We start from the raw sequence: 26,393 nt of genomic DNA, 5'->3' as shown, positions 1-26,393 counted from the left end.
TGGTTACAAATTTATAAATTCTACGTGGGTTTTGTGCAATCTGTACTTACATCTTCATTGTAAAGTTTTCGATATTCACGTGGTCCTGGCTGTGGTGAAACCAATTGTATTTGTCCCGTTGTAAACCCCACCAGTAAAGGAGCTCCGGTAGGTGTTGCTGTGGTGGCATTAAAATCATGACAGCTAGGATTGGTTCCTTTATAGAATTTTCTATCAATTGGTTTACTTAATTCGGCACCCTGTAAATTAAGGAAGAAAAATTTTGTTTTAAACCTATATTTTACTATGATTAATATAATTCAAGATTTTAAAAACTCAACGCTTCAGTGTTACAATTTTTCAGAAATTATTATGCTATCTATCGAAGTCCTGATGACATCATACCTGCAAGGGTTGCTGGAGATATCCTCTACAGACAATAGTTAGACGATAGTCAGTACGAAGTTTCCACAAACATTTTGGAGCTAATGTAAGCTATGGTGGCTACGTCGCAAGTTTCTCCTGTTTCTCGAACAAGACGTAACATTGGAATCTTATTTGGTGACTAAATAAACTTCTACAAACATTTTGGAGCTAATGCAAGATATCGCAGCAAGCTTTCTCTAACAGGTCGTTACATTGGAACCTTATTTTTAGACTAAATACTCGGCACAATTTTCGACCATCAATAAAAATGTAAAAGACACAGCGAAGAGCAAACAAGAAGTAGTCTTTAGAATTTTATTCTTTTCCAGAAATTAAATGAATGAAGGGATGCTTGGACCCACCCAGTGATGTACAATACAAATGCGAAGAAAGCACAATCGCCGTTTTTCCTTTATAACCTAAATATTAAGAAATGATTTAAGCTGAATGAAAATGACAGTGTGTTCCACGTTGAAAAAAATTACTCCGATTAGTTAAAAAAATATGCAAAAAGTATACATCGTTAGAAAAGCCAACCAGGTGCAGTGAATGGTGTGTCGAATGTGCACCAAGTGGGTCAGCCGTAAAGGAACTAGGTGATATGCAATCAGTGCAGCAAGTAGATACACCAGAGATGCTAGAGAAATTCGAGATTACACACCTTCATACATGTGTCTATCTTGTGTCAATTCTGCAGCAATGACAGCCACAGCAAATGAGACACCTCCACCTCCAACTGCCGAATGTTCAAAAGAACCTTCACTCGAAACGCGCTAAACACACCTACTATGTTCATGACTAATGAACATTGTTCAAAATTTATTCATTAGTGTATGACTTTCAGTTATCTGGTTCTTCTGTGTCTATATCAGGTATCGACATCCCCTTTACTCGCGAGCAAGGAAAAAGTGTTTCTCTCTCCAATTCAACTTACGCAATTAAAGCTCCTTAAAGTAGGCAACAAAAATTTGACTACCGATACCTAAAAATTTTGCAACAAAGACTGCAGTTAGTCCATACTAAATCGGAAGACAAGTGAGTGGCTTTTAGCTAGACAGTTAAAAAGATGCGTATCGTGTAGTCCCATGCCATAAGAACGCAACTCATTGAATTAAAGCGGCTGCATCGTCCGGATCTTAACTGGCCTAAAACCACTCGTATTTGACTTGGCGTTCTACTGCTGCGATGGATGGGACTGGTCTCTGAGTACGGCATTGACACTGTACCTTTGTATCGCCTGTACAACGGCATCAGTGTGAATGTTATTCAAGTCTGTCTGTCTGCTAGGCTCTTTGATCTTGAGATTCTCGCTTGTACCTTTGAACCTATCTCCAGATCATGAAGGTCTCTCCTGACATGCCTGGGTGGGGAAGCCTGTCCACTAAATCATGGCAGTGATGCTCGCGGCGGTAACACCCAAGAAGGTACTGCATTAGTTACATCTTGTTGTTTTTTAAGTACCGGTAAAATCTTTTTTTTCCTGATGAAGATGGTCCACTGATGTAATGAGGAGGCACCCTGCAGTCATCAGTTCGGCATTCTGGCTGGCAGGTTTGAATATTCTTCCACTGCATACCACTGCCTGTAAAACTGCATCAGTGCGAATGATATGCAGGCATAACCGATAAACTCGTTGATCTTGAGGTTCCTATTTACAGCTTTGGAGCTCATTCTAAGGAGAAGCCTGTACACAAGATTGTGACAGGGATTTTCATGGTGAAGATAGTCCACTGTTGCATTCCTCACTGCGGCATTGCGACAGGTTTAAATATTCTGCGGCCTGCAACTCGAGTACTAAGTTCCGATTTCTGATCTTGTTATAAATAGCAGTGGCTCGCGCGGTTGACTAAAACATGCTTACGGCCATTACACTCTCAATGAGGGTTACTCTGAAAGTAAATTCCCCTTGAGTTTTCACACTCTTTGCTTTAAGTTTAAATGGCAGAGAGAATAACCCCTACTATATTGAGGTAGTTAGTGGTCGAAATCAGGACACCATTGACCAATATGTTCATGGGCTCACCCTGAACAATCATTCAAGTGGTGAACAGGGGAGTTTAAAACAAATACTCCTGAGTTTGTTGTCGTTATCAACCAACAAGGTCAATCAAAACCTAATAAACACAATAACAATAGTGGCAACCATTGCAATACCAGAGCAGCAACTGCAACAGTCAAAATACATTCATATTTTCCCACAAAATCACCAAAGGGAAAAGGTAGATTTTTCTCTCATCCATATTGGCTCAATGATATGGGACCTCCTTTTTATCGCCGGGTCCGAACGAAGTGAAGAGATGTTTTTATGACTGAAATACTCAGGAAATTCAAGCCAACATTACTCTGAGGGGATTTGCCATCGTCGAACATTTTGAGGTTCTGGTCAGGGGTTGAACCGCAGACCTTCTGAGATCAAGGCGGCTACCAGTGAAAATACTTGCATAAAAATACTTCAATGGATTTGTAATGGTTTAGAATGGAAGGCAATAGAGATAACCTATTTTATACATAGGAGGTACATCCCAATAGCATCTATTCAGAAGACAACTGTCAGCAAGGAATTGCTTGACAAAATATGTTTGCCCCACTTTCAAGATAGAGACAGATACACGGGTTGAGGAATTGCCTTGCTCGTCCATGACTCTGTAACTAGGGTGACCAAAACCGAAACCGGTTATCCGGTTTTTCGTTAAAACCGAAACTGTTTTTGTGGTGTTTTACATTTAAACGATTGCTCGTACGAGATTTTGTCTCCTCTTTGTGATGGTTATTGTTGTTAAGCAGAGTTGCAAAACATAGTAGGAGAAATTGAAACAGAATGTAGTTTTGCAATGAATTTGTACATAAAATATATTTTTTATGAGTTTTTTAACATTTTTATGAAATGTTTTTTATAAAATACCTTCTACCTTTTGGCAACCCTGTGTGTGAAATTTACGAATATGATCAAAGAGGAGACAAAATCTCGTACGAGCAATCTTATAAATGTAAAACACCACTTTTATAATTTTCTCAAATCTGTTTTTAAACACCAAGGATATTTGACCGTTGAATTGTATTTCTTCATGACAAACGCTTTTTTGCGCTGCCTTTGAAGTTAAAGTTCTAGGACAGAGAAGCCATCCCACAGTCGATACGTCTGAAGAGCTGCTCAACTAACAGCGAAACCAGTCACGTAATTTGGTGAATGTGTGGGTTCCTTTTTTGACTTGCAAAAAATTTTCGATCATCAAGCTTAACTCTAAACGAGAAATTTAATAAAAATCATTAAAAATGATCTTCGCCCTATCAGGCAAAATTTCAAAAAATACGAATACTGTTTGTTTCAAAAAAAAAAACGGTTTTTTGGACACACTATCTGTAACCAACAGTCCACTCCGAATATCCACCTCAAATCCCTATATATAAATCTAGAGAGTAGTAAGTGGGCAGAATAAGTCATGGACCAAAGGTCTCCGAGTTTAGAAGCTGCTGTTATCCGAACTAACCTAACAATCATTGATCTAAAATTGAATACTGCTATCGTCATTGCTATACAATTCCCGACGTTTTTAAGCATGTAAAGAAACAACTATAGAGAATATACTACTCCAAGGGGTAATCGTATGAGAAATCCCCCTGCTTCGGCAGCTGGCACAAGGATTTTGAAAGTGTCTAATCTATGTAAGAACATTAAGATGAATGAAACCGAACCAAATTAAAGATACCGAACTCAAAAACCAACCATAGGGATGAAAAATGCTTTAAAAATTGCTACATGGAACGTACGCACGTCGTATGAAGAAAGTAAACTTGATACATTGTCAATACGATGGTGAGACGACGATACCATTCAAAAGAAAACGAGAACAAAGTTGAGAGCATTTACCAAACAAGAGAGGAAATATGACAGCTAATAGTGGAATATAGGGAAAAATAGGAAAGTGATTTTGCAATTCATGAAAATCTTACATATTTTTGAAATAGAAAAAAAAATAGTGGCTTTCGGATGGAAATAAGAACTGCACATGTATCTTATGTGAGGTACAGTATGAAAAAACTACATCACGAACGAAAATATGTAAAAATTATTGACATATTTTTTTCTGTGAATGATATGGGACCTCCAGTTTATCGCCGAGTCCGAACGGCGTGTCTTAAGACACCACTTTGTAGAGAAGTTTTACATGGCTAAAATACTCAGCAAATTTCGCCAACATTACTGAGGGGTATTGCACCGTTGGAAATTTGATGTTGCCTGCCCTGGGAATCGAACCGCAGACCTTCTGAGTACAAGGCGGGTGTGCATACCATTGCACCACGGAATTAACACAAATATCACAAAAATCTATAATGAGTGCGCCAAACAAACATTAGGGTTTAAAGTCCAAAAGAGGAAAGTTTGGATTAGTAATAATACGTGGGAAATGATTGAACAGCGTAATGCTCTAAATATTAGCATCTCAAATGAAAATGAAGACGCTACAGACCTACGTAAGCTCTACCTAACCTAACGTAAGCTATACCAAAATTTGTCAATGAGTATAAAAAAGTCGGCAAGAAGAGACAAACGACAATGAATTTATGAACCTAGCTGCTAGAACAGGTGACGTCAAATCGCTATACAACATATCAACACATTGTGTGGAAAACCAACCTACACCAACAAACCTATTTTGAGCGAAAATGGAACCCGACTTACTGCGACGGAGATCTTCAATGAGAGGGCACATCGAAGATGGCTATTGGAACCTGTTTGTAGGGTATCCAAGGCGATCTGGCCTGTGGTCTCTCGTCGAAGAACGGCGTCCCTCCTCTCACTTGATAAGTTAGGGATGAAAATCGCGTTGGGACCTATAACAGGTCACTGCAGAGTGAGATCTCTAACTTCAAAATGGGATGACAGTCGCATTGACTACTACAGGCTATGAGAAGATGCGGTTGAGACAGAAGCTGTCGAACATCTGCTTTGTAGGTACCCCGTTTTGCAAAGAAGGAGATACCGAACACTAGGAAGATATGAGATAGAAACTCTGACCTTCTTGTCTAACATAGATCCCATTGTTCTACTCAACTTTGACAAACATTTATCATGGCTTGGCAAAGGTCTTTAACTATTAAATACAAATCAGACTTCTTCTATTTTCCGGTATAATATCATCTATACCTCGGCATCAAACCTCTCATCTTTACATCTTATTCTATCTGCGCTGCACCATCATCCCATCATCTCTACCCTACCATCCTCATCTCACTATACCGCATCAACATCCTCACATCTTTAAATCTTCAACTACAACCTACACAGGATGAGCACAATTGGCCAACGGTCTCCGAGTGAAGCAGTCACCTATACTTCTAGATGGCTGCGCATCCTTAAAACTAACCTACTGCGACGGATGAACAGTTAATAAGGTGGATGGAACATTTCAAGTCAACACTTAATAACATTGGACTAACAACGCCAATAGAGACGCACTTTGTCGGCAACCGCGATATGACATTTACCGCCAACTAAACATGAGGTAAAAATGACAATAAAAAGTCTTAAAAATAACAAGGTCCCAGGCAATGAAATTATCTCTGCGGAAATGTTTCTCTGTGATGCAGAACAATCAGCGACAATATGGCACCCGTATATATTAAAAATTTGGGAGGAAGAAGTACTTCATTAATGAAGGCAACCTGATAAAAATACCAAAAAGGGGGGGGCCCAAAAATTGCAACAATAAGAGGGGTATTACCTTACTAAATATTAAGACAAGCCAAATATTAAGTCGAATAATTCTAACCCGAATATCTGACTTGGTCATTGATACACTCCGACAGAATCAATTTGGATTCAGAGAGAATCGTTCCAGTTTTGACCTTATCAACACTGTAAGAATAGTATTGGAGCAGTGCTATGAGTTTCGACAAAGCAGTATACTTGGCATTCATAGATTTCATGAAAGCTTTTGATAGTATTAACAGACTCTCTCTATGGAATATCGTAGTATGACGTAACATACCGCCAAAAATTCTCAATTTAATCAAGGCCATGTATACCGACTTCAGATGCCGAGTTCTTCATAATGGTAAATTATCAGATCCTTTTGAGGTCAGAACATGGGTAAGACAAAGATGTATTCTATCACCAATAATTTTCATCCTTGTCATCGACGATGTAATGCGCTCAGCTTTGAATGGCAGATGTGGAATCCAGTGGTCACCGTTTAAACACCTGGAATATTTGGAATACGTCTACTGAGCCAAGTGAGTAGTCCCCTGCAGGAAAATATCAACTCCATTAAAAATGAGTCGCGTTCAGTCGGGCTCGAAATAAGCATCTCAAAAACTAAGTCCATGCAGGGAGGCTATGGAACATCCGCATTGACGATGTTGACATCGAATGGTTGGAAAAATTCAATTATCTTGTTAGCCAAATAACGATAAAGGGTGGGGCTGAAGAAGACATCAACGTTCGATTAAATAAAACAAATGCTGCTTTCGGCATGCTTCAGCTTATTTTGAGATCCCGACAAATCTTAACACACACGAAGCTTCGTGCATATAATTCGAATGCTAAATCTGTCCTCTTTTACGGATGCGAAACCTGGAAGCGCACGAGTTCAATAGACGCCTCTCTACAAACCTTCACAATCTTTAAACATTTGGTGACTGAACCACATACGGAATGCTGAACTATTGAACATCACAAATCAAATTGCAGCTCCTGTGGAGGTGTGTCAACGGAAAGGCCGTTGGATGGGCCACACGCTGCGGGGACCAGCCAAAAACATTGCTCGTCAAGGGCTTCGTTGGAATCCCCAGGGTGGGGTAGATGCCGTCGTGTTGATGCAAGCAGCATACTATTCATGGAACGACGTCAGTCAAGCATAGGCACAACAGAGTTCGATATAAAAGGAGGGTTCAGGCCCTATGCACCACAGGGAGTAAAGGATAACAGAAAAAGGTATTTTCCTTCTGGGATGTCTGTGGGAAAATGCATGTTTATGTATGTAAACAAAAGAGCTGAAAATTTCCAATATATATTTTATTCTATAGCATTTTTTGTTACTCGTGTACTCTACTTCTCATTTTCTTTAATTCTGATAATATATCACTCATAATCTTCAAAGAACTTCAAAGACCATATCTGAATTGATATGAATTTTTCTGCATAACATTTGTGGGATCTTATTCACATTAGATGTACATACATACATCTAAATGTGGCACAAATGCCTCAAAAGCAATAACAACAACATAACAGAAAAAATTCTGTTCATCAAGCTGTCCAAAAGTCATCACAAAGTCTTGTCAAAAGAGATGTGATACTACAAAGGTGGCAAAAAGGATTTATTTATTTTGGTAACGGGTGTATGGGTGTGTGTTTATTTCAGCGTATGTACAAACATTCATTCGAATTTCCATATACACTTGCATATATAGATATATATGAACATTGCAATACAGTTTTGATATACAGATTGACACACTGACTGATATCTTGCTGTTCGTACAATGAAAAGCCCAGTTTTGTTGTTTTTGCATAACACTGCTGCTGCTGTTGTTAATTGAATATGACTTTGTTAAATGTTGGGTGACACATGAGTGCCTCACATACTGATGTTTGTTTTACACAGCATTCAGTGGAATTGTATTAATTTGCTCGGCTATTTGCCTTGCTACACCTTCTTGTCGTTTTATTGACAAAATGAAAAAGGATGACTGCCGGTAAGCATTTTTGTGCTGCGATACTTTGGGCAGCACAGTTTACAATTCCCATTTTCCAGGAGAAAAACATGATATTTAATCTATTAATCCGTAGGCGTTTCACGCATTCGAAACTAGATGGACCACGTCCCATTCCCCCAAACGGGTTCCTTTCTTTTTATCTGACATTTATTGCAATGTCTTCCAAAGTAGAATATATGATCGGCGTCAATTTAATTTTATTTCAAGATTGGTAACCAAGCCAATAAGGCCGTATATGTTACAAAAACAAACTTAACATAATCTTATATTAGAATTTAAATCTAATAAATACATAACAATAATCGCAAAAAGAATTTTCCTAAAAAAACACACGAAAATGCATATTACTCATAAAAATCAGGTCACATGTACCACTTCATCCATAAAAAGAACATTGTTATCACTAGACATCGGATTTTAGCATGTTTTTTTATTTCTTATCCGATTGGACTCAAATTTTGGATCTAGGCGTTTTGAGGATCAATTTTAGTATATTTGGGGTCATATCAAAAACATGCAAAAAATATGCTAAAATTGACAGGTGTTTTTGACGAAAATCTCCAATTAAAGTGTTCTAAATTAAGTTTTTTACCGTTTAAAGTCGATTTTTTACGGATTATTATGTTATTGAGACTCCGCAGATATTCCGCCACAGCAATAAATCTGGACTAATAAGACTTAAATCAGCTTTCACATGGTGAGAAATTTTCCTATAATCCAGCGTTCCTATAACAACATAAGTGGTTTTCCAATACAAATTTCGGTAAAGGAAAATTATAAACATTTCAAAAATTCAATAAAAAATGTCAAAATCAACGTATCCAAGCATGGTGATTGTTTTTACTTGGCCAAAATTGTGTAGCAGAAAAGCAAAGGAGATACACCTTTTTCAAATGTAATTCGAATCATTTTAGCTGTAATTCGAGAATTCCATTTAAAATTCGTAACATTTTATTTGCAATTCGAGGATTGCACTTGTAATTCAAATTATTCCATTTGTAATTTGAATTATTCCATTTTAAGTTCGAATTATTCCATTTGTAATTCGAATTATTTCATTTGAAATTCGAATTAAATTATATCTACATATATTTAAGTCTTATTAGTCCAGATTTATATCTGGAGAGGTTCAATGACATAATAATCTGAAAAAAACGACGATAAAGGGGTTACCTCTACATGTCAGTTTCAAAAAATCGAAAAAAAATGTTATTGGCTAATTTTGAAGTACAGGTAGTGTAGAGTATGTCGCAACAAATTTCAAAATTGCCTGAGATATGAGCATTGGAAGGGAACCATTTATTGTGATTTGTATGTAGCGCGGAAACTTTAAACGCGTTTCTCGAAATTTCATTTTTGAAGTCGTTGCCAACGAAAGAAAACGAATCAACCGATCTTCATATGGTTTGGTGAGCTTATTATATACATAAATAGCTTGTCTTTAAGCGAGACAGATTTTTTTTTAAATTTTTTTTGCCCGAAATTTGGGGAAAAATTGGTCAATTTTTTTTTTTTATTAAAAACGAAATTTTGGCTTTGACAGCTCACAATTTTTTTTTAAATCGATTTTTTTTAATTCTGTTTGGCTTAAAGACAAGATTATTAGGTTCTTAAAACGCCCACAAAAATAAACGAGCAATCGGTTTCAAGCTATCGTTGGCAACGCAAAATGCTTTTACAGAAAAGGGTTTCGGAGGTAGCCATTTACCACAAGACTATGTAATATTTTTCAACAACAAAAATTCCAGAAGTAGCTTAAGATGTGCTCTTTCAGGAAGAAAAAAGATCTACTTAAAAATATTAATAGTTTCGTTGAAAAAGTTCATGAAAAATGATTTTTTTGGCCTGCACAACTAGGGGTAACCCCTTACTTAAATGGCGAAAAAAAATCAGATTTTTTTTAAATTGTAAGTTTTTTAAAGTAGCCGGCCTTCGGCCGGGGATTTAAAACTTTCTCCTATGGACATGAGCCAATTTAGGGCACGGGAACATCATTTTTTTTAATTTAAATTTTTTTCTTACTTTAACAAGGGAATTTTCGGAAGTTCAGAGTCCCATATCTCGGGAAGTATGAACTTCCCCCCAACAAAATTTATATTTTTATAATCAAGACGTAAAGATCTATCTGTGGTAAACATTTCAGATTTTTCCGCCAGCTGGTAGAGTATTCTAACGGGTGTTTTTTTAAGCTAGATAGAACTTTAAATTGTAAAAAGTAACACAAAAAATTAAATTTTGATGAAACTTTTTTTTATTTGTTTCAGTATACTCTGACAAATCATCATGAATAGACTCACGCTTGAACAACGCTACGAAATTATCCAAATTTACTTTGAAAATCACTCGTCGATTCGCGCAACTTATAGACGACTTCGTCATTTGTATGGCGTACATAATCGTCCATCTGAACAAGCCATTCGTCGAACTGTGGATAGATTTCGTACCAAATACTCTCTAGAGGATGCAATAACACCAGCACGTCGAAGGAATGTGCGTACTGAAGACAATATCGCCGCTGTAAACGAAAGTGTGGAAGAAAATCCAAATTTATCGATTCGTCGTCGGTCGCAGGAATTGGGGCTCTGCCCGTCCACTACGTGGAAAATTTTGCGCAAAGATCTCGGCCTACACCCGTATAAGATCCAGCTGGTGCAGGAATTGAAGCCACGAGACCATTATATGCGTCGTTCTTTCGCCGATTGGGCTCTAGAGCAGTTGGCAAATGACCCGTTGTTTTATCGCAAAATTGTGTTCAGCGATTAGGCGCATTTTTGGCTTAACGGGTTTGTTAATAATCAAAATTGCCGCATATGGAGTGAGACCAATACACAAAAGACCCTACAGACTCCATTACATCCAGAAAAATGCACCGTATGGTTTCCACGCTGGTGGCATCATCGGACCTTATTTATTCAAAAATGAGGCCGGAGCTCGCGTTACGGTCAATGGAGATCGTTACCTCACCATGATCAATGATTTTTTGTTTGAAAATATGGATGACATTGATCCGGAGGAGATGTCAGAATGCACTTCGTCAAGAACAGCCGCGGTGCCCATATGCCCGAAATCATTTTCAAATGTTAATGTCACGTATTGATCTTTCGAATAAAAAAAAATTTTTGATTACAATTTAATTTTTTGTGTTATTTTTTACAATTTCAAGTTCTATCGGGCTTAAAAAAACACCCTTTATTTATGCCAAAACTTAATTTAGAACACTTTTTGATGATTTTCCAAAATTTAAGAGGCGATTTTTAGTTTACATATTTTGCATACTTTGCATATTCTGTGCATATGCAAAATATGTAAAAAATAAAAATATGAGCCCGTCATTGCATTCAGTTTTCTTCCAAAGGAATTTGGTCCAAACAGAATTTTCGAATCTTTATTAATAAGGAATATGCAAATATGCAAAATCCGATGTCTAGTTATCACGAGAAGACCAGCCTGGTAGGTTGACTGAATGAAACATGTACATGGTTTTAACGACAATATTTCCAAAACTCTCCAGTCGCAAAACTCCCTACTGTCCCGTAAGAATGCACACTAAATTTTAGCGGGGATATTTACGGACCACTACAACGTAAGATGAATCACCCAAATTGGCGAACAATAACATAGGATGAAATAAATTAAATTAATAAATACTTCACTGCCTGAAATTCTCCCTTATTCTCTCCTATCGAAGGACACACAGAACGTCTAATTATACCAAGATTCTATTTTCATGCCCTCCATCCTTATTAGGCCACACATCCCTATAAATTACTCAATCTTATAGCACGTATTCCGGCCAGCAACTGGCACCTCAGTGTACATATATTGTATTTGTATCGTTTTTCTGTGTTGAAAACAACATACCCGGACCAATATGGATGTGCTCGGTGTGTCACATTCGCATTCCCCACACACAAACTTCAAATCCGGCGATTTGCAACTCGTCGTTTATTTTGGGTAAGACCATCTACCCATAATTATCTCCACCAGAAGACCGCACGATTTCGTCACCTCTGAACGCCGCACATCAGCACTGCTGTAGCCGCTCGCTATACCCGGAGTGAAACCAAATTTCCAGACACAGGCTGCGGGATTAGCAAATGAGCGTGATGGGCATCTTCGAGCAATCCCTGTGACTCCAGAGTTAGGAAGCTGACACTGGAAGTTAACAGGTTGGTTGGTAAGCATAAGCGGGACTGCGCCGTCAAGGGTACCAGCAAATATGAATCGATCAGACTGATTTCGCTTATGTCGACCGTAGCTTTACTCCTCCCCAGAAATAGTTATCCAGTTGCCGATCATCAGCATGGGTTATCTAAGTAACACAGTACTACAACAGCGCTGCACGTTATCTACACATATCTATATTCGTTGAGCACTCAACCAGAAAAAGCCGTGCGATAGTGTTGGTGTCGCTTGAATTATTAAAAGCCTTTGATACTCTCAAGCAGTCCAAGCTATTAGAAGACATCGAGCAGACCAAGATTGAAACGTAGAGGGAAACCTGGATTTCCCCAATGTGGAGTGATATCTACAAAACGGCTGAACCTCTACCTCTCCTGTATTCAGCCCCTCGAGACGTCTCGTAACACATGCGGATGATTGTACGATCTTGGCGTCAGGTACCTTCCCTGATGTCATTTGTGAATGGCTGAACTCCTATTGGACTGATCTTACTACCTTTTTCAACGCAAGAAATATGAAAATATCTACCACTAAATTTACGGCCATCCTGTTCACCTCATGGACGGCAGAGATGAGAACAGACCACAAATTACCTCATAATTCTAGGGGTCACATTCGACAGCATATTCATGTCATCCGCGCATGCCACAGCTATCTGCGACAGGCTGAGATGTTGGAACAAGATCCTCAAGTCCCTAGCCGGCATCACTAAAGGTGCAGACAAAGGAACCTTGTTGACCACATATAATGGGATAGGTCGGCCTGTGGTAAGCTATGCGGCGACAGTTTGTTCCGCGAATATAAGTGCAAAGCGGTGAAAAAATATTCAAAACTGTTTAAATGCCGCCCTGAAAACTGCTCACCATGTCTTCAGTGGACCATCTGCATGATGAGACAAAGATTCTTCCGGTACAGCAACACAACGGAATGTTTTCGTTGCTGTACATGCTCATGTGTTACCATGAGAGCCATTCTAATCACCTTATGTTGGATGAGGCAACCAACGTAACTCTCTTCAATTCGGGAATTTAAGATCCCGATTTTCGACATCTTATCAATCCAGTCTACTAGGACTAAGAACGTAATGGATGGATTCAAGATTTACATTCTATATCAAGAAAGCCTGCCAAGATAAAGTTTAAAATTTCCATATTCTTCTCAAGATACCCTAATTTCAGGCGTTTTCTAGCGACTTATCCTTGATGTAGACTTATGTTTAAGCTAACCTAAATTAGCTATTAAGTTATTATATAGTTTCTCTTTTCATAATTGTCAAGTTTAATCGAACCTGGGATAGAAGTCGTCATCCCAAATAAAAAAATGCCAAACCTCCTCCCTAGTCAATATTATTTTTTACCTTAGCACAATATTTTAAACTACATACACATGTACATACATTTGAAATTTAAACAACTTTAACGTAACCATAGCTAAGCTGAACAAGTGTTTCTTTCTTCATGTTATTTATTTACAATTTGCAATTCTGTCCCTTGCTGTCTCTTGTTGCTCTTCCGTTTTACACTTTCATAAAATGATAAGATAAACTAGAAAAAAGGGTTTCTATATAGTCAGTCTCATGTGCATAGACAAGTTCATAATTGCAGTCGATAGAGACACAAATTAAACGCGATTGTTATTTAATTTGCGGCAATAACTGAAGAGTGCATTTGTACAGTATCCAATCATGGAATTGGAGGGGAAAATAAATAAATTGTACTTTTGATTTTTGAGTTTTACATCATATCTGAAAGCAACAAAGGCTGTCTACTAAATTTGTTACTGTTTGAATCATTATTTGTCCCATAGTTTATGTTGCCTGTAGCATAAATATAAACACACCTTTTTCAGATGTAATTAGAAACATGTTAGTTGTAATTCGACAATTCCATATAATTCGTAAAATTTTATTTGTAGTTCGAGAATTCCATTTGTAATTCGAAAGATTTCAATTGTAATTCGAAAGATTTCAATTGTAATTCAAATTATTCTATTTATAATTCGAATTATTTTATTTGTAATTCGAATTATTCTATTTATAATTCCAATTATTTTATTTTATTCGTAATTCGATTATATGTAATCCGAAGTTATATGAATTATAAATAGAATAATACGAGTTTCAAATAGAATAATTCGAATTACTTACTTACAAATTAAATAATTTGAATTACGAATGGAATAATTCAAATTTCAAATAAAATAATTCGAACTACAAATGAAATAATTCAAATTACAAATAGAATAATTCGTATTTCAAAAAGAATAATTCGAATTACAAATGGAATTCTCGAATAACAATGAAATTGTTTCGAATTACAAATGGAATAATCGAATTACAATAAGAATTACAACGGGAATGTTTCGAATAACATCTGAAAAGGTATAGAGTTCGATATCGAAAATAATTCCAAATACTAATTTATATTTTAGAGTACTGAATTTTCATTTGTAAAAAAGAAAATAAAATGTTCCTCTCGTTTATATCGTTTATAGGTTTTAACATTTTCTTCTATTTTATTTAATTTGTTAACTTAATTCCTATTCCTGTTTCGTCATGCCATTTTTTCTTTTATAATATTACGGCAGGAGACTGTATTGTATTCGTCGGGAAACTGGTATGCACATCTATTTACATTTATCTACTGATAGTGTTCAAAGGAAAATTTGGAATAATTTCAAGAAAACTTTTTTTCTGGTCTCTGTGCCAGATTCGTTGTCATCCACAATTACATTTACAGAGATAAGATAGTATACTTAATTGAACTTGTTCGTTTTGGTTTTGAAGCTAACGACATAGCTTTCATTGTCTGCTTAGATAATCTTATGAAATTATAAAATAGACCAGTTTAAATAGTTTTAAATATTTAATAAGATGAAATATTTATTAAATTTAAAAAAGTAATTTCTACAAAAAATATCTTTGATGAGGAAAATCATCAAACATATAAGATGACAGAAAGGATGAATTGCGGCAGTCCTCACTCAGGACAACTTTTACCATTTTTAAAACGCATACGCATAAGCCTTGCCCCTTTCACGATCCATGAACATTGATTTGCCGTAGTTTTATACTCGACATCTGATACGACTAGGCTGTCTACGACGTCACCACCCCTTTATCAAGAGAACTAGCAGTTTTATACGTTGTTCCTTCATTATTGAGTGTTCCTTTACAGAACGAGCATTTCATAAGTCGAACTAAGAGTAAATTTCTAACCGCTACAGTCCGCTACTTTATACTCCAATTTAGAATACGAAACATTTAGATATCATCCATCACTCGACCTTCCCCTATCGCACATACCACAAATAGAACGGTATTCGTATGCTTTCTTTGCGGTATCCTTGTATTTAGTTTCGTTTTATCGGCCGGAGACTGGGTCACTCTAAACTTGAACTTCCTATTAACATTCCTCTGCATTGCTTGGATAAGCCTTCATCGACATCAACATCGTTTCTTCAGGAGGTTCGTGTCAGCATTCCTTGATAATCATTTTCTATCTATTATTATCGTCGGTATCCTTTCTCGCTGTTTCAAAACAGATTAAGGTGTGAAGTAATCCATATAACCTTCACCAACATGGACCCACGGTAGCGGGTTCTTTCGTACCGGATTGACCCGGAACCATAGTGTTTCGGCCAGCGGCTGCCAACCCAGCATTAAACCTATGCTACTACGTAGGTTGAAATGCTGCTACAACAACAACTCCGATATGAAAAAATGGAGAGTATCTGAAAAGTGTTCCCTTTCGGATCACAGGATGTTAGTTTTCCAAATATTTGTACTTTGAGTAATACAGAGTCCCCATAGAAACCGCAAGATAACCGAACTGCATAAATTCAGAGCGGCGTAAAATTGAGGAAGTCGTGGAAGCTGTGTTTTCTCTAACCAGTACTCTCTTAACGTGCTACGGGGACTCCCGATCAATCTACTCCTAGCATGGGAAGAAATCCCAACCGATTTGGTGGAATAACCAGACCAAACTCAGTACGTATTGGGATATCTACAAGGTTAATTTCGATAAGTACAAGAGTGAAATCAAGAAAGCTAAGCAGAGGCCTTGGGTCAGTTTTACTGAGTCTATAGAGGACGTTAATGAAGCGGCTAGGTTTCGCAAAATACTATTTAAGGATACCAAATCCATAGGTACTATTAAGCGGAGCTACGGTTCCTGGACTAACTCTAATAGTACGTTTAGACTTACGAAATCCACTCGATTTATTATAAGTCAAATTAAATCGAGTGGATTTAAAACTAAAATTTATTTGACATATATGCTATGGGAATGACATTTGAAATCAAGTGGATTTATAAATCTAAACGTGGTATTAACTAGGGACAATCGATCTGCTATCAGGGGTTCATTCCCCGATTGCTTGGACTTTGATCGTGTCCTGCCTACAACAAGTCATAATCAAAAGAGAACTGATGAGGATGAACAGCTGATAGACGGACTAACAAGTCTCTCAAGACTTCAATGGCCGATTAAAAGCTGTCAGCCTTACAAATCAACGGGACGGCTATGCTTCCATGGTAGTCGGCACTAACGATTGTGACCTAGATTTTTAAAGCCTAGCTGCCTTTCTCGCACGTACATGGCCTATGGAAAGAGGTTAAAGTTACCTACATCCCCAAAGCGGCGAAACCGTGTCACACATTACCCAAAGATGATAGGCCGACTTGTTTTCCTTTATTTATTGTAAGGAATATTACTGGTTCTGGGAATCAGGGCACAATTAGATTAGAAAAAGTTAAGTAGATCACAGAGTGCCTACATGAAGGGTAATTCTGTAGAAACCATCTTAAATAAGGTGATTGGACACGTTTGGAAGAATATGAGAATTCAAACAGTACCTTGGCGGCCTTCCTCGTTGTAGATGGGGCCTTCAAGAAGCTTGAATCTATCCATATCGCTCTCAGCAGCACAGAAGTTTGTATCTTAGTGGAATGGATGTTAACAGAGGCACATAGCAGCTAGGAACATGACAATGGTCTTAGAGCCAACACAGAGGAGGCGGAATTCCCTGAGAGGCGGAGGCGGAATTCCCTGAGAGGTCGAAGAAAAACATTTACTTACTATTGGGGAAAACTAGGGGACTGGTGGCACAAGTCATACACTGACTGTATATAACCGTTGTCCTACCCATCTTAACCTGCGTTGGAATAGACTGATGGCAAACACTTGGAATTAAAGCATTACTGTCCAAATTATCAAATGTGCATCCTTATCCAGTTTCTTGCTATGAGGACGGCTTTTATGATCCGAGAGTAAGAATCATGGTGGACTTTATACTCATCTTAACCTGCGTATGGCATTGAATACATACTGCGAATTATGTGAAGATGCAGAAGAGATACAGACCTTTCCTTCTTTTTTCAATCTATTTCCATCTAACCATCTATCGATAACACGGCAATACTCCGAAAACCTATTGTAATCCATGGCCATCTACAATCCAACAAGCAATAACTATAAAAACTTCTCATTTCATTCACCATCTTCAATCCAAAAACAATAACTCATACTCTATCATAATCATGACATCATCTTCGAACGTATCCAGGATGAAAACAATGGACCAACGGTCTCCGAGTGATGCAGTCATCTACACTATTATATGGCTGCTCATCCTTAAACCTAATCTACCATCTTTAGAAATTCCAAGGAATGCAAAAACGAACGGTACAGCCAATAGCACCCTTATCTTATGAGCACATTGATACCACGATGACTCAGGATCGTGTGTTTCAACTGATGCTGCTGAGATCTGCTCCTCTCTAGGAAATACGTAGTATCGGAAGGAAGTTCAAAACATTTGAGTAATGTAATAATAATGCCCATCATTATCGTACGACGACCTTACTGAACGTACTTTACCGAAATAACACGATTCACGTCTCAAGTTTGGAATTTAAGAACGGAATAACTTCCTCAAATATTAAGGTAACAGGTTATAAATACAATGGTGATGAGCCATCAACGATATGAACATAAAGGTAAACGATTAACGGAAATGTGTTTGGTTCCTGCTGTCAACATAACTAATCGTCTGATCTGGTTCTACTTATTCTAAACGTAAAAAACAATATATAAAACAAAATATTACTGTACCTTAAATATAGTGTATTGTCTTACTCACCTTTTTAACACCACGAAATGCATAGACATACAATTCTCGACCAAAATTGAAACAAATACGATCACCACCCAACACCTGATTAACAGGCATACCATTTTGGTCTAGACCACCACCGTTAGCGCCACCCATACCTCCAGATCCGTTCATCATGGTGTGCATTGACATGCCGGCACCCAAACGGGCATCCATTGATGATGGTACAACATATTGCGATTGTGATGATAACACGGGTCCGTTCAGTGATGACGACGATTGTAAACCCACATCATAGTTATCAACGCCACTATTTGTCGAATTATTGCCACCAGCTCCATTTGAAGATGTTGTGGCTGTTGATGATGAATTGCTTACATTAACATTTCGACCATTTGTACCATTCACAGGATTTGTAGCAGAGCCGACTGCCGTTGAACCACCGCCACCACCATTATTACCATTATTGTTACCGGCACCTGCCGGAGGATTTGGCAAGGTAACAATTGAAACTCGAACTTGCGGTGAACTCTGATTATTGGTATAGCCCACACGATTTGGTCGTGAATATTCAGAGAGGGTAAGCAGACGATAGGTACCCTCTCGTGTTATAAATTGTGTCTTCAGGTCATCTTTGACATTAGGATCCAGTTGCGTTGCCATTACGGCAACTTTAATTTGTGAAAAATGTGATAACTAGTCCACCTTCTTTCTCTTGTGATTTTTCAAGTTCTTTTCAGCGCTTGTTATTTTTCTAGCTATAAGCAATTTTGTCGTTTAGTTTGATCGCTACCTTCGTTGGACGAGACAGTTTGTTTTTGTTTGTGTTGTGTGATGGTCGGTCTCCAATTGGTGCCCGGTGCCCTTTCTCTCCTACTCTCTGGGCAAGCAACTTCGCCAAGGGAGTTGGTTATTGGTTGGGTTCACTTAAATGCCTTCAATTTTTTCTTTATCGTTTTACATATTAGAATATCTTGCAAATTAGAAGCTTTAGTAGCTGCTTTGGTTTTTTCTTTCAAGATAATTAATCTGTGAAAAATTGCACTCACACACACACTCTCTCTTTACTTACGCAGCAAAACACAAAGTAGAAGTGGGGAGAAAAATCATCCATCACACTACATTCGTACACACACACTCGACCAAAGGAATCTTGTTTTTCTATATTTTTGTTGTTGTTTTTTCACGGGTTCCGATAAGTGGGTGTGGAGAAGATATATAGTAAAATTTTTGCGTAATTTTCACAATAACTCGGCTTAGAATATTCCTCCAAATGTTCTTAACACATTCCTTATTTTGCTCTTGGCTCGTTTTGCAATCTATTTTTACATTTTTCACTTTTATCTTGTTACCATTCCGTTCTACTATTCGTCAATGGGAAAAGAAAAGATGTTTTTTTTTCTACGCTTGACACACACACTCGGTTTTTGCTTCTTTTTTTTCTTTGCTTATATTTCAATAGTTACGACCTTTTTCATTGATAATTGCCTGTTAAATCTGTTTGATTGATTATTTCTTGGTATAAGCAGCTTCTATTTTCTTATTTCGTATTAATTTTTTATTCTAAAATTTCTCTGCACTTTTTATCTCCATCAAACCAAACCACATAAAAAATATATAATTGTCAAGCAACAGAGTTGCCGTTGTGAATGGAATTTTGACAAGGGTTTTCAATTGTTTACATTTTCTCAGAGCAATCTAATTGGGATTTTGGGGAAAAGGCCAATGGAGTTAGAGTTGCCAATATTCATATGAAAAACTATAAAGTGGTGTACTCCTGGTAATTTTTAAGGCCACCTTGAAGCGCTCGGCACATACGGTGCGTTTAGTGACACGTTGGGACACGCGTTGTCCCAAAACAGTTAAATTATGTTTAACTTTAAAGCACGGTCGACCATCTGTATACTGCTGGCGCCCACTGAGTTGTTCTGCTTTTGCCATTCTTCCTCATTCACAGTGTACGTGAGCAAAACACGACTGATAAACATCATGTGGTTGTTGTTTTTTCACCTATACATAAACACTTGCTTCAGTTTGATGGTATTCTGTTGGGCGACGCTGCTTTAAAGCCCTCGACACATACGGTCCGTTTAGTGACACATTGGGACACGCGTTGTCCCAAAACAGTTAAATTATGTTCGGCACATACGGTGCGTTGAGCGTTGCGTTACAACAACCACATGAAAAAAGTGTAAGTGAAGCCAGATTTTTTGAAAAACAACAATATGGCTGACGCATTAAAGTTAAACATAATTTAAATGTTTTGGGACCGTTTAGTGACACGTTGGGACACGCTCATGGTAGAATAATTCTTATATACCTTATGTAGGCCAGAGCTAACAGCTGATTACAATTTTTTTTCTTATTATGGCCTATTCTGTCAAAAGCAGGGTTGACATTTTTTATTGTTGTTGACATTATGCAATAATAAAGGTAGATTCATCAGTGAATTGTTCCAACAAAAAACATCTGCTGCAACACTATACCTTAAAATTAAAAACAAGGGCAAAAGATTTTTATTTGCATGGCAAAATTAAATTGTTAATTTTTCATAGTAATAAATACTTGCGATAGAACATATATTGATATTAATTGAAATTTGTTCCAAAAGTACGGGAATGGAAAAATTACAAATATTGTACAAATTCTAGCTGAAATGTATCTGCAAATCGGATGCCATCAATCACGATGTTAAATCAGCAGAACTTGTCAAGTAGAAAATAAGAAAATGTCATTTTTACTGTCATAAGTTTGGGTACAACTTTTGTTATTTCCGGAATACTTTTCTAGCAACAATATTCTGGAGCCTAGCTAAAGTAATTATTATTATTGTTTACTCAATTTGGTAATTTAAACTGTGAGGTTCTACATTCCATATGTTTTTGTAAAACGGACTAACTATGCAGATACATCTACCTTTATTATTGGACCGTGTCATTTGACGTTTTAAGCCATGACTGCAGGGTTGTATTTTTCAGCGATTTTTATACCGGGCCTACTGCTATGTTTACATTTACGAAATCCACTCGATTTCATCTGTCAAATCCATAGGTTAAACGTCAAATGAAATCCAATAGATTTCAGATGAGATATTTCGTAAATGTAAACTTAGCATACCTCTACTTTATTGTACCATGCAATACTGTCTGTGTGTAAACGCTTAGTAACCCTGCGTTTACACATGCCATGTCAAAAACGCAAAACTTGCCTGTGTGACGTAGGCTTGACGCTGAATAATGGCCTGTTCCTTTACTTTTGAAAATGGTAAGACCGGCAAAAGTAGTAAAAGTTGTAAATTGCCACCATATGAATTGAACCGTGTCTGAAGTAAAGGAACGCTTTTCGAGTAAAAAGTGGTAAAACTTGAAGATTCTTGCACGTAAAGGAACGCAAGATAAATATAGCACTGATCTGTATCCGCTAGTGTCTGACACGCCATTTTAAACGGCCTTTTGTTCTCTTACACCATCCTTACAGATTGCTAAAATATACGTACGTATTAGCCGTGAAGTCTATAACTTCAAAAATATGTTTTATGTTTGTTTTTCGGAAAGTAAAAAATGTAAATATTAAATGACAATTAACGAAAAGAACAACATGTATTAAACTTCATATTGTCTTTGACACTAGTATTACGGATGAATCTAATCAGCTGGGACTTGATTTTACCTGTATTATTGTACCATGGAAAACAGCCGACAAATCTATGTATTCGTCATGGTAGAATAATACAGGTAGCATTATCATGCCAGCTGATTGTAACATAATGTGTCAATTGCATTGAATTGATGTCAAATTTTGACATCTTATGTTACCAACAATTGCCGATGCGGCTACCTGTGTATTTGTACCATGGTATTCGTTAGTAAATCAGAGTTGTATTTGAAGACAAACTGTCTGGTGTAAACGCCTAGTAAATTAAATCCCAATTACCTAGGTGGACAATGTATTCAATGTCTTGTGTCAGACTATGAAAATTTTCATGAAAATGATTTTAGTTTATGGGTAAAAAGCATGGTAGAACAATAAAAGGTAACAGCCATGGTACAATAATTCATAGGTAGGCCAGGTATGAGAATCGCCAAAAAAATACAACCCTGTCGCTATGGCTTAAAACGTCAAAATTGTTTTGATGAATGATAACGGATGAGTAAACAAAGAAGAAGAAGAACGAAATGTTGAAATGAAAACAAAACAGAGTTGAATGTTTTGATCAATAATAAATATCAACTCTGCATGTCAACACGGTTTTGACAGATTAAGCCATAACAAAAAAATTGTAATCAGCTGTTAGCTGTGGCCTACCTAAGAATTATTATACCATGGTAACAGCAATACACAGCTGACTGAACTGGGTTGTAACGTTCGTGTCAAATTCCATACGCCATTTTATATATTTATTCTATTTCGATATACATTAGGGATATATATTTTTTAAGAAAAAATATATTCGTCAGAAAAAAACAATTTCCCATAAAGACTTCCTCATATCAATTAAATGTAACCTCCTCCAAGTCCGAACGGCGTGCCGCACACTAAAACACCGCTTTTAGAGGCGGTACAATATTTGTTAATAGCCCTGTTCCTTTACGTACAAGAATCTTCAAGTTTTACCACTTTTTACTCGAAAAGCGTTCCTTTACTTCAGAGACTATACAATTCATATGGGTGCAGTTTACAACTTTAACTACCTTTGCCGGTTTTACCATTTTCAAAAGTAAAGGAACATACAATTTATGGGTGGTATTTTGTTAAATTTGAAAAACATAAAGCCCTAATACCCCGTTTATATATAACCGGATTTAACAAACCGACTGGGTTTTAAATGTCAATTCCATTGCTTATATTTCAAACAAATCCTCATAAAGAAGGTTAACCCTGCAAAAAGCTCTAATATAAACAGCATATAATAAACATGTGCTTATTTGATTTCAAAAACAAAAGTTGGAGACAGCTTCTCTTTTTCAATGAATTTCCAGCGACCCCAAAAATGTTTGCAAGAATTCTGCTTTCTGCGAGAAATTGTGACTTTAAGCTGAAAACACATACAACGTTTGGGTAAAGTTTTGTGTCGTTTTGGCCGTTTTTACACTGTTGGGCATGAAGCCGAAAAATTCAAATTCATTTGAAATATATGCAGGCAAACACATCAACGCCGGACTTTGGTGTCGGCGTCGCCCTGTTGTTGTTGTTGTTTTTTGTCAACGCCCAACGCAAAACTTTACTCAAACGTTGTATGTGTTTTCAGCTTTACTAGTGGAGTGATGTGGAAACATTCAAGTTGAAAATGTAACGAATTTTGTATTTATTTCCTTGTTTTGTTTACATGTACCGGTGACAGTAATACTTGGTTTACATTTACGAAATCCACTCGATTTCAACTGTCAATTCCATAGGTTAAACGTCAAATGAAATCCAGATGAGATTTCATTTGACGTTTGAGCTATGGAATTGACAGTTGAAATCGAGTGGATTTCGTAAATGTAAACTTAGCATAACGTTAGAAACTAAAACAATTTTTTTTTGGTTGTTGTTGGGTTGTATTTGTTGTAGTATTTACTTTAGCTTTGTTCTTTTACTTTTTTAATGGTAAAAGAGAAAAGTGTCAAAATTGCTCTCTCATGAACATTTTTTTCCAGAAAAGTAAAGGAACGGAAAAATGGTAGATCTGGTAGCAATGTCAAAAAGACACATAAAAAAAATCAATTTTATTTATTTATTTTATTTATTTATTTGCTTTGCAATTGAAGCCAATTTTGAGGCCAATTTATATAATTACAAAGAATCCACCTAGATATCATAGCTACTCTAAAAACAATTTCATATATATAATTCATCTTAAACCTAGAAATTGGAGATCTAATTATTTTGGTTACAATTATATTCTTTAATTTTTTTTTTAAATTCTTCATTACGTCATAGCTACTCCAATTTTAAAGCAACAGATTGATAATAAGTATATCGTATAAGTTATTAGTTAAATTATGAAATGATCATTAAGAGATGTATGATGTGGTATGCAAATGATAATAAGTTTTCGCGCAGTGATAAAAACTGGTTAAAGCTAGAAAAAATTCTTCATTACATCATAGCTACTCCAATGTTAAAGCAACTTGTAAATTGAATACAAATTAATAATACAATATAAAAAATTTAATGTTTATAATAATCAACAGATATATGATGTGGTATGTATGTAAATGACAATCAATTTTCGTGCAGGGAAAAAAGTTGTTAAAGCTAGAAATTGGAGATCTAATTACTTTAATTACGGTTTGCTCTTCCGTTTTTTTTTTTTTTTTTTTTTTTTTTTTTTTTTTTAGAAAGTTCTTCATTACATCGTAGCTACTCCAATTATTTCATAGCTACTCGGTTTATTGCCTACTCATAGTGGAAAATATTTATAACAATTTTCGCAAAAAAGAAGCACATAATATACAGATAATCAGTTTAGTCGACGTGACGAGTGGAAAATAAGCTAAAAATGAAACATCAATTATTCATTTCAATTTCAGCAAAATGTTGAAGAAGCTTTCTTTTATAAGTAGAGTACGAGTAGCAAAAAACTTTAAGACTATTCGGAAGTATATTAAACAGCCTAGCTACTCTAACTGCAAAAGATTCATTCATATAAGGTCCAACTACGGGTATGATTAGTTGATTCAATCGAATCGAATTAAAGAAATTAAAGTAGTTTGTTATAAACTGTGGATGTTGTTGTTTGTATATCTTGTAAAACAGTAACAATAGTCTATAGTTTACAAATGATTGAAAGGAACAGCCTAAAAAAGAATTAACACAGGGGGAAATGTGGTCAAAAAGACGTCGAGAATATAGATATCGCACTACTCTATTAAAAACAAGTTGCAGTTTTGACAGCTGCCTTGCATCCGTACCCGAAAATACTTCCAGACAGTACAGAATGTTAGGCATAATAAGGGCATGAATTAGTCTCTTCTTTTCAGTACGGGGCAACACTAAATCTGTATTGTACAACTGCCGAAGGGCAAAATTCGTATGCGCAACCACCGTGTCTATGTGGTATTCAAACGTAAGTTTGTCATCCAATACTACCCCTAAACATTTCATATGATGAACAAATTCTATATTCACTCCCCTATATTTTAATTGCAAGCTAGGAAGGTCTCTGTTTGAGAATAACATTGCAGTAGTTTTAGCAGGGTTTACACAAAGGTGATTATTTAACATCCAATCACTAAGCTTGTTTAAAACAAGGTCAACTTTCGATTGCAGTACATTAATGTATTTGTAATCACCCGCAAAAAGCAACTGCACATCATCCGCATAAGCATAAGGAGTACACCAGCTATCCAAATACGTATATAAGTCGTTTAAATATAGAATGAATAAAAGAGGGCCTAAAACGGATCCTTGAGGAACCCCGCTCTTAACGGCAAGAACATTAGATGAACAGTTTTTAAGATATACAAACTGTTTCCTATCACAAAGATAGGAGTATAACAACTTGCAAGCGGTCCTATTGAAATTATAAATACTACTAAGTTTTTTAACCAAGTGATAATAATCAACTTGATCAAAGGCTTTCTCTAGGTCGAGGGAAATCAAGACACAACATTTGTGTTGGGCAAGGTATCTTCTCGTAGTATCCGTTAAACCAGACAGCAACATGGATGTTCCTCTACCAATTCGAAATCCACACTGGCAATCATTAAGCATACTCTTGCTTTCAATGTATGAAATTATTTGACCACGCAACACATATTCAACAACTTTTGAAAGAACTGGCAATAAAGCAATCGGACGATATTCGCAACTAGAGGCACCATGATTTTTCTTTCTGATGGGGTTTATTTTTGCAGTCTTCCAGCCACATGGAAAAGTAGAAGTCAATATAATGGTATTGATGAGGTGTAAAAAAAATCTTGAAATGTACGGAAAGACCAACCTAAAAAACTTTCTTGGAAAACAGTCATTGCCCGCAACGTTAGATT

At 36.6% G+C, this 26,393-nt stretch overlaps 2 protein-coding genes across 3 annotated transcripts in view; both read right to left on the bottom strand.

Annotated features, from left to right (window-relative positions):
• The window catches only part of LOC141388780 (WD repeat-containing protein 20), a 42,061-nt gene extending 21,959 nt beyond the window's left edge, over nucleotides 1–20,102 (bottom strand). Inside the window, exons 1-2 of one of the 2 annotated variants that reach the window (XR_012408930.1) lie at nucleotides 18,448–20,071; nucleotides 51–239 (exon numbers count right to left, since the gene is read on the bottom strand). Coding sequence is in view for 1 of the 2 variants with exons in the window: in XM_073959097.1 (XP_073815198.1) it covers nucleotides 51–239; nucleotides 18,448–19,083 (825 nt within the window). In the remaining variant the exon portion in view is untranslated. Of the gene's footprint in view, nucleotides 1–50; nucleotides 240–18,447 lie in introns of both variants that reach the window. The other variant, XM_073959097.1, reaches the window with a different exon arrangement.
• Nucleotides 1–26,393, bottom strand: part of LOC141388782 (uncharacterized) — a 186,141-nt gene that overhangs the window by 21,959 nt on the left and 137,789 nt on the right. The window lies entirely within an intron of this gene.

The sequence above is a fragment of the Musca autumnalis genome, unplaced genomic scaffold, assembly GCF_047663935.1.
Source record: "Musca autumnalis isolate F117 unplaced genomic scaffold, ASM4766393v1 scaffold_1, whole genome shotgun sequence".
In the NCBI taxonomy this organism is placed as follows: domain Eukaryota; kingdom Metazoa; phylum Arthropoda; class Insecta; order Diptera; family Muscidae; genus Musca; species Musca autumnalis.
Note: the sequence above shows the minus strand (reverse complement) of the source record. Positions and strands in the feature narration are given on the sequence as shown.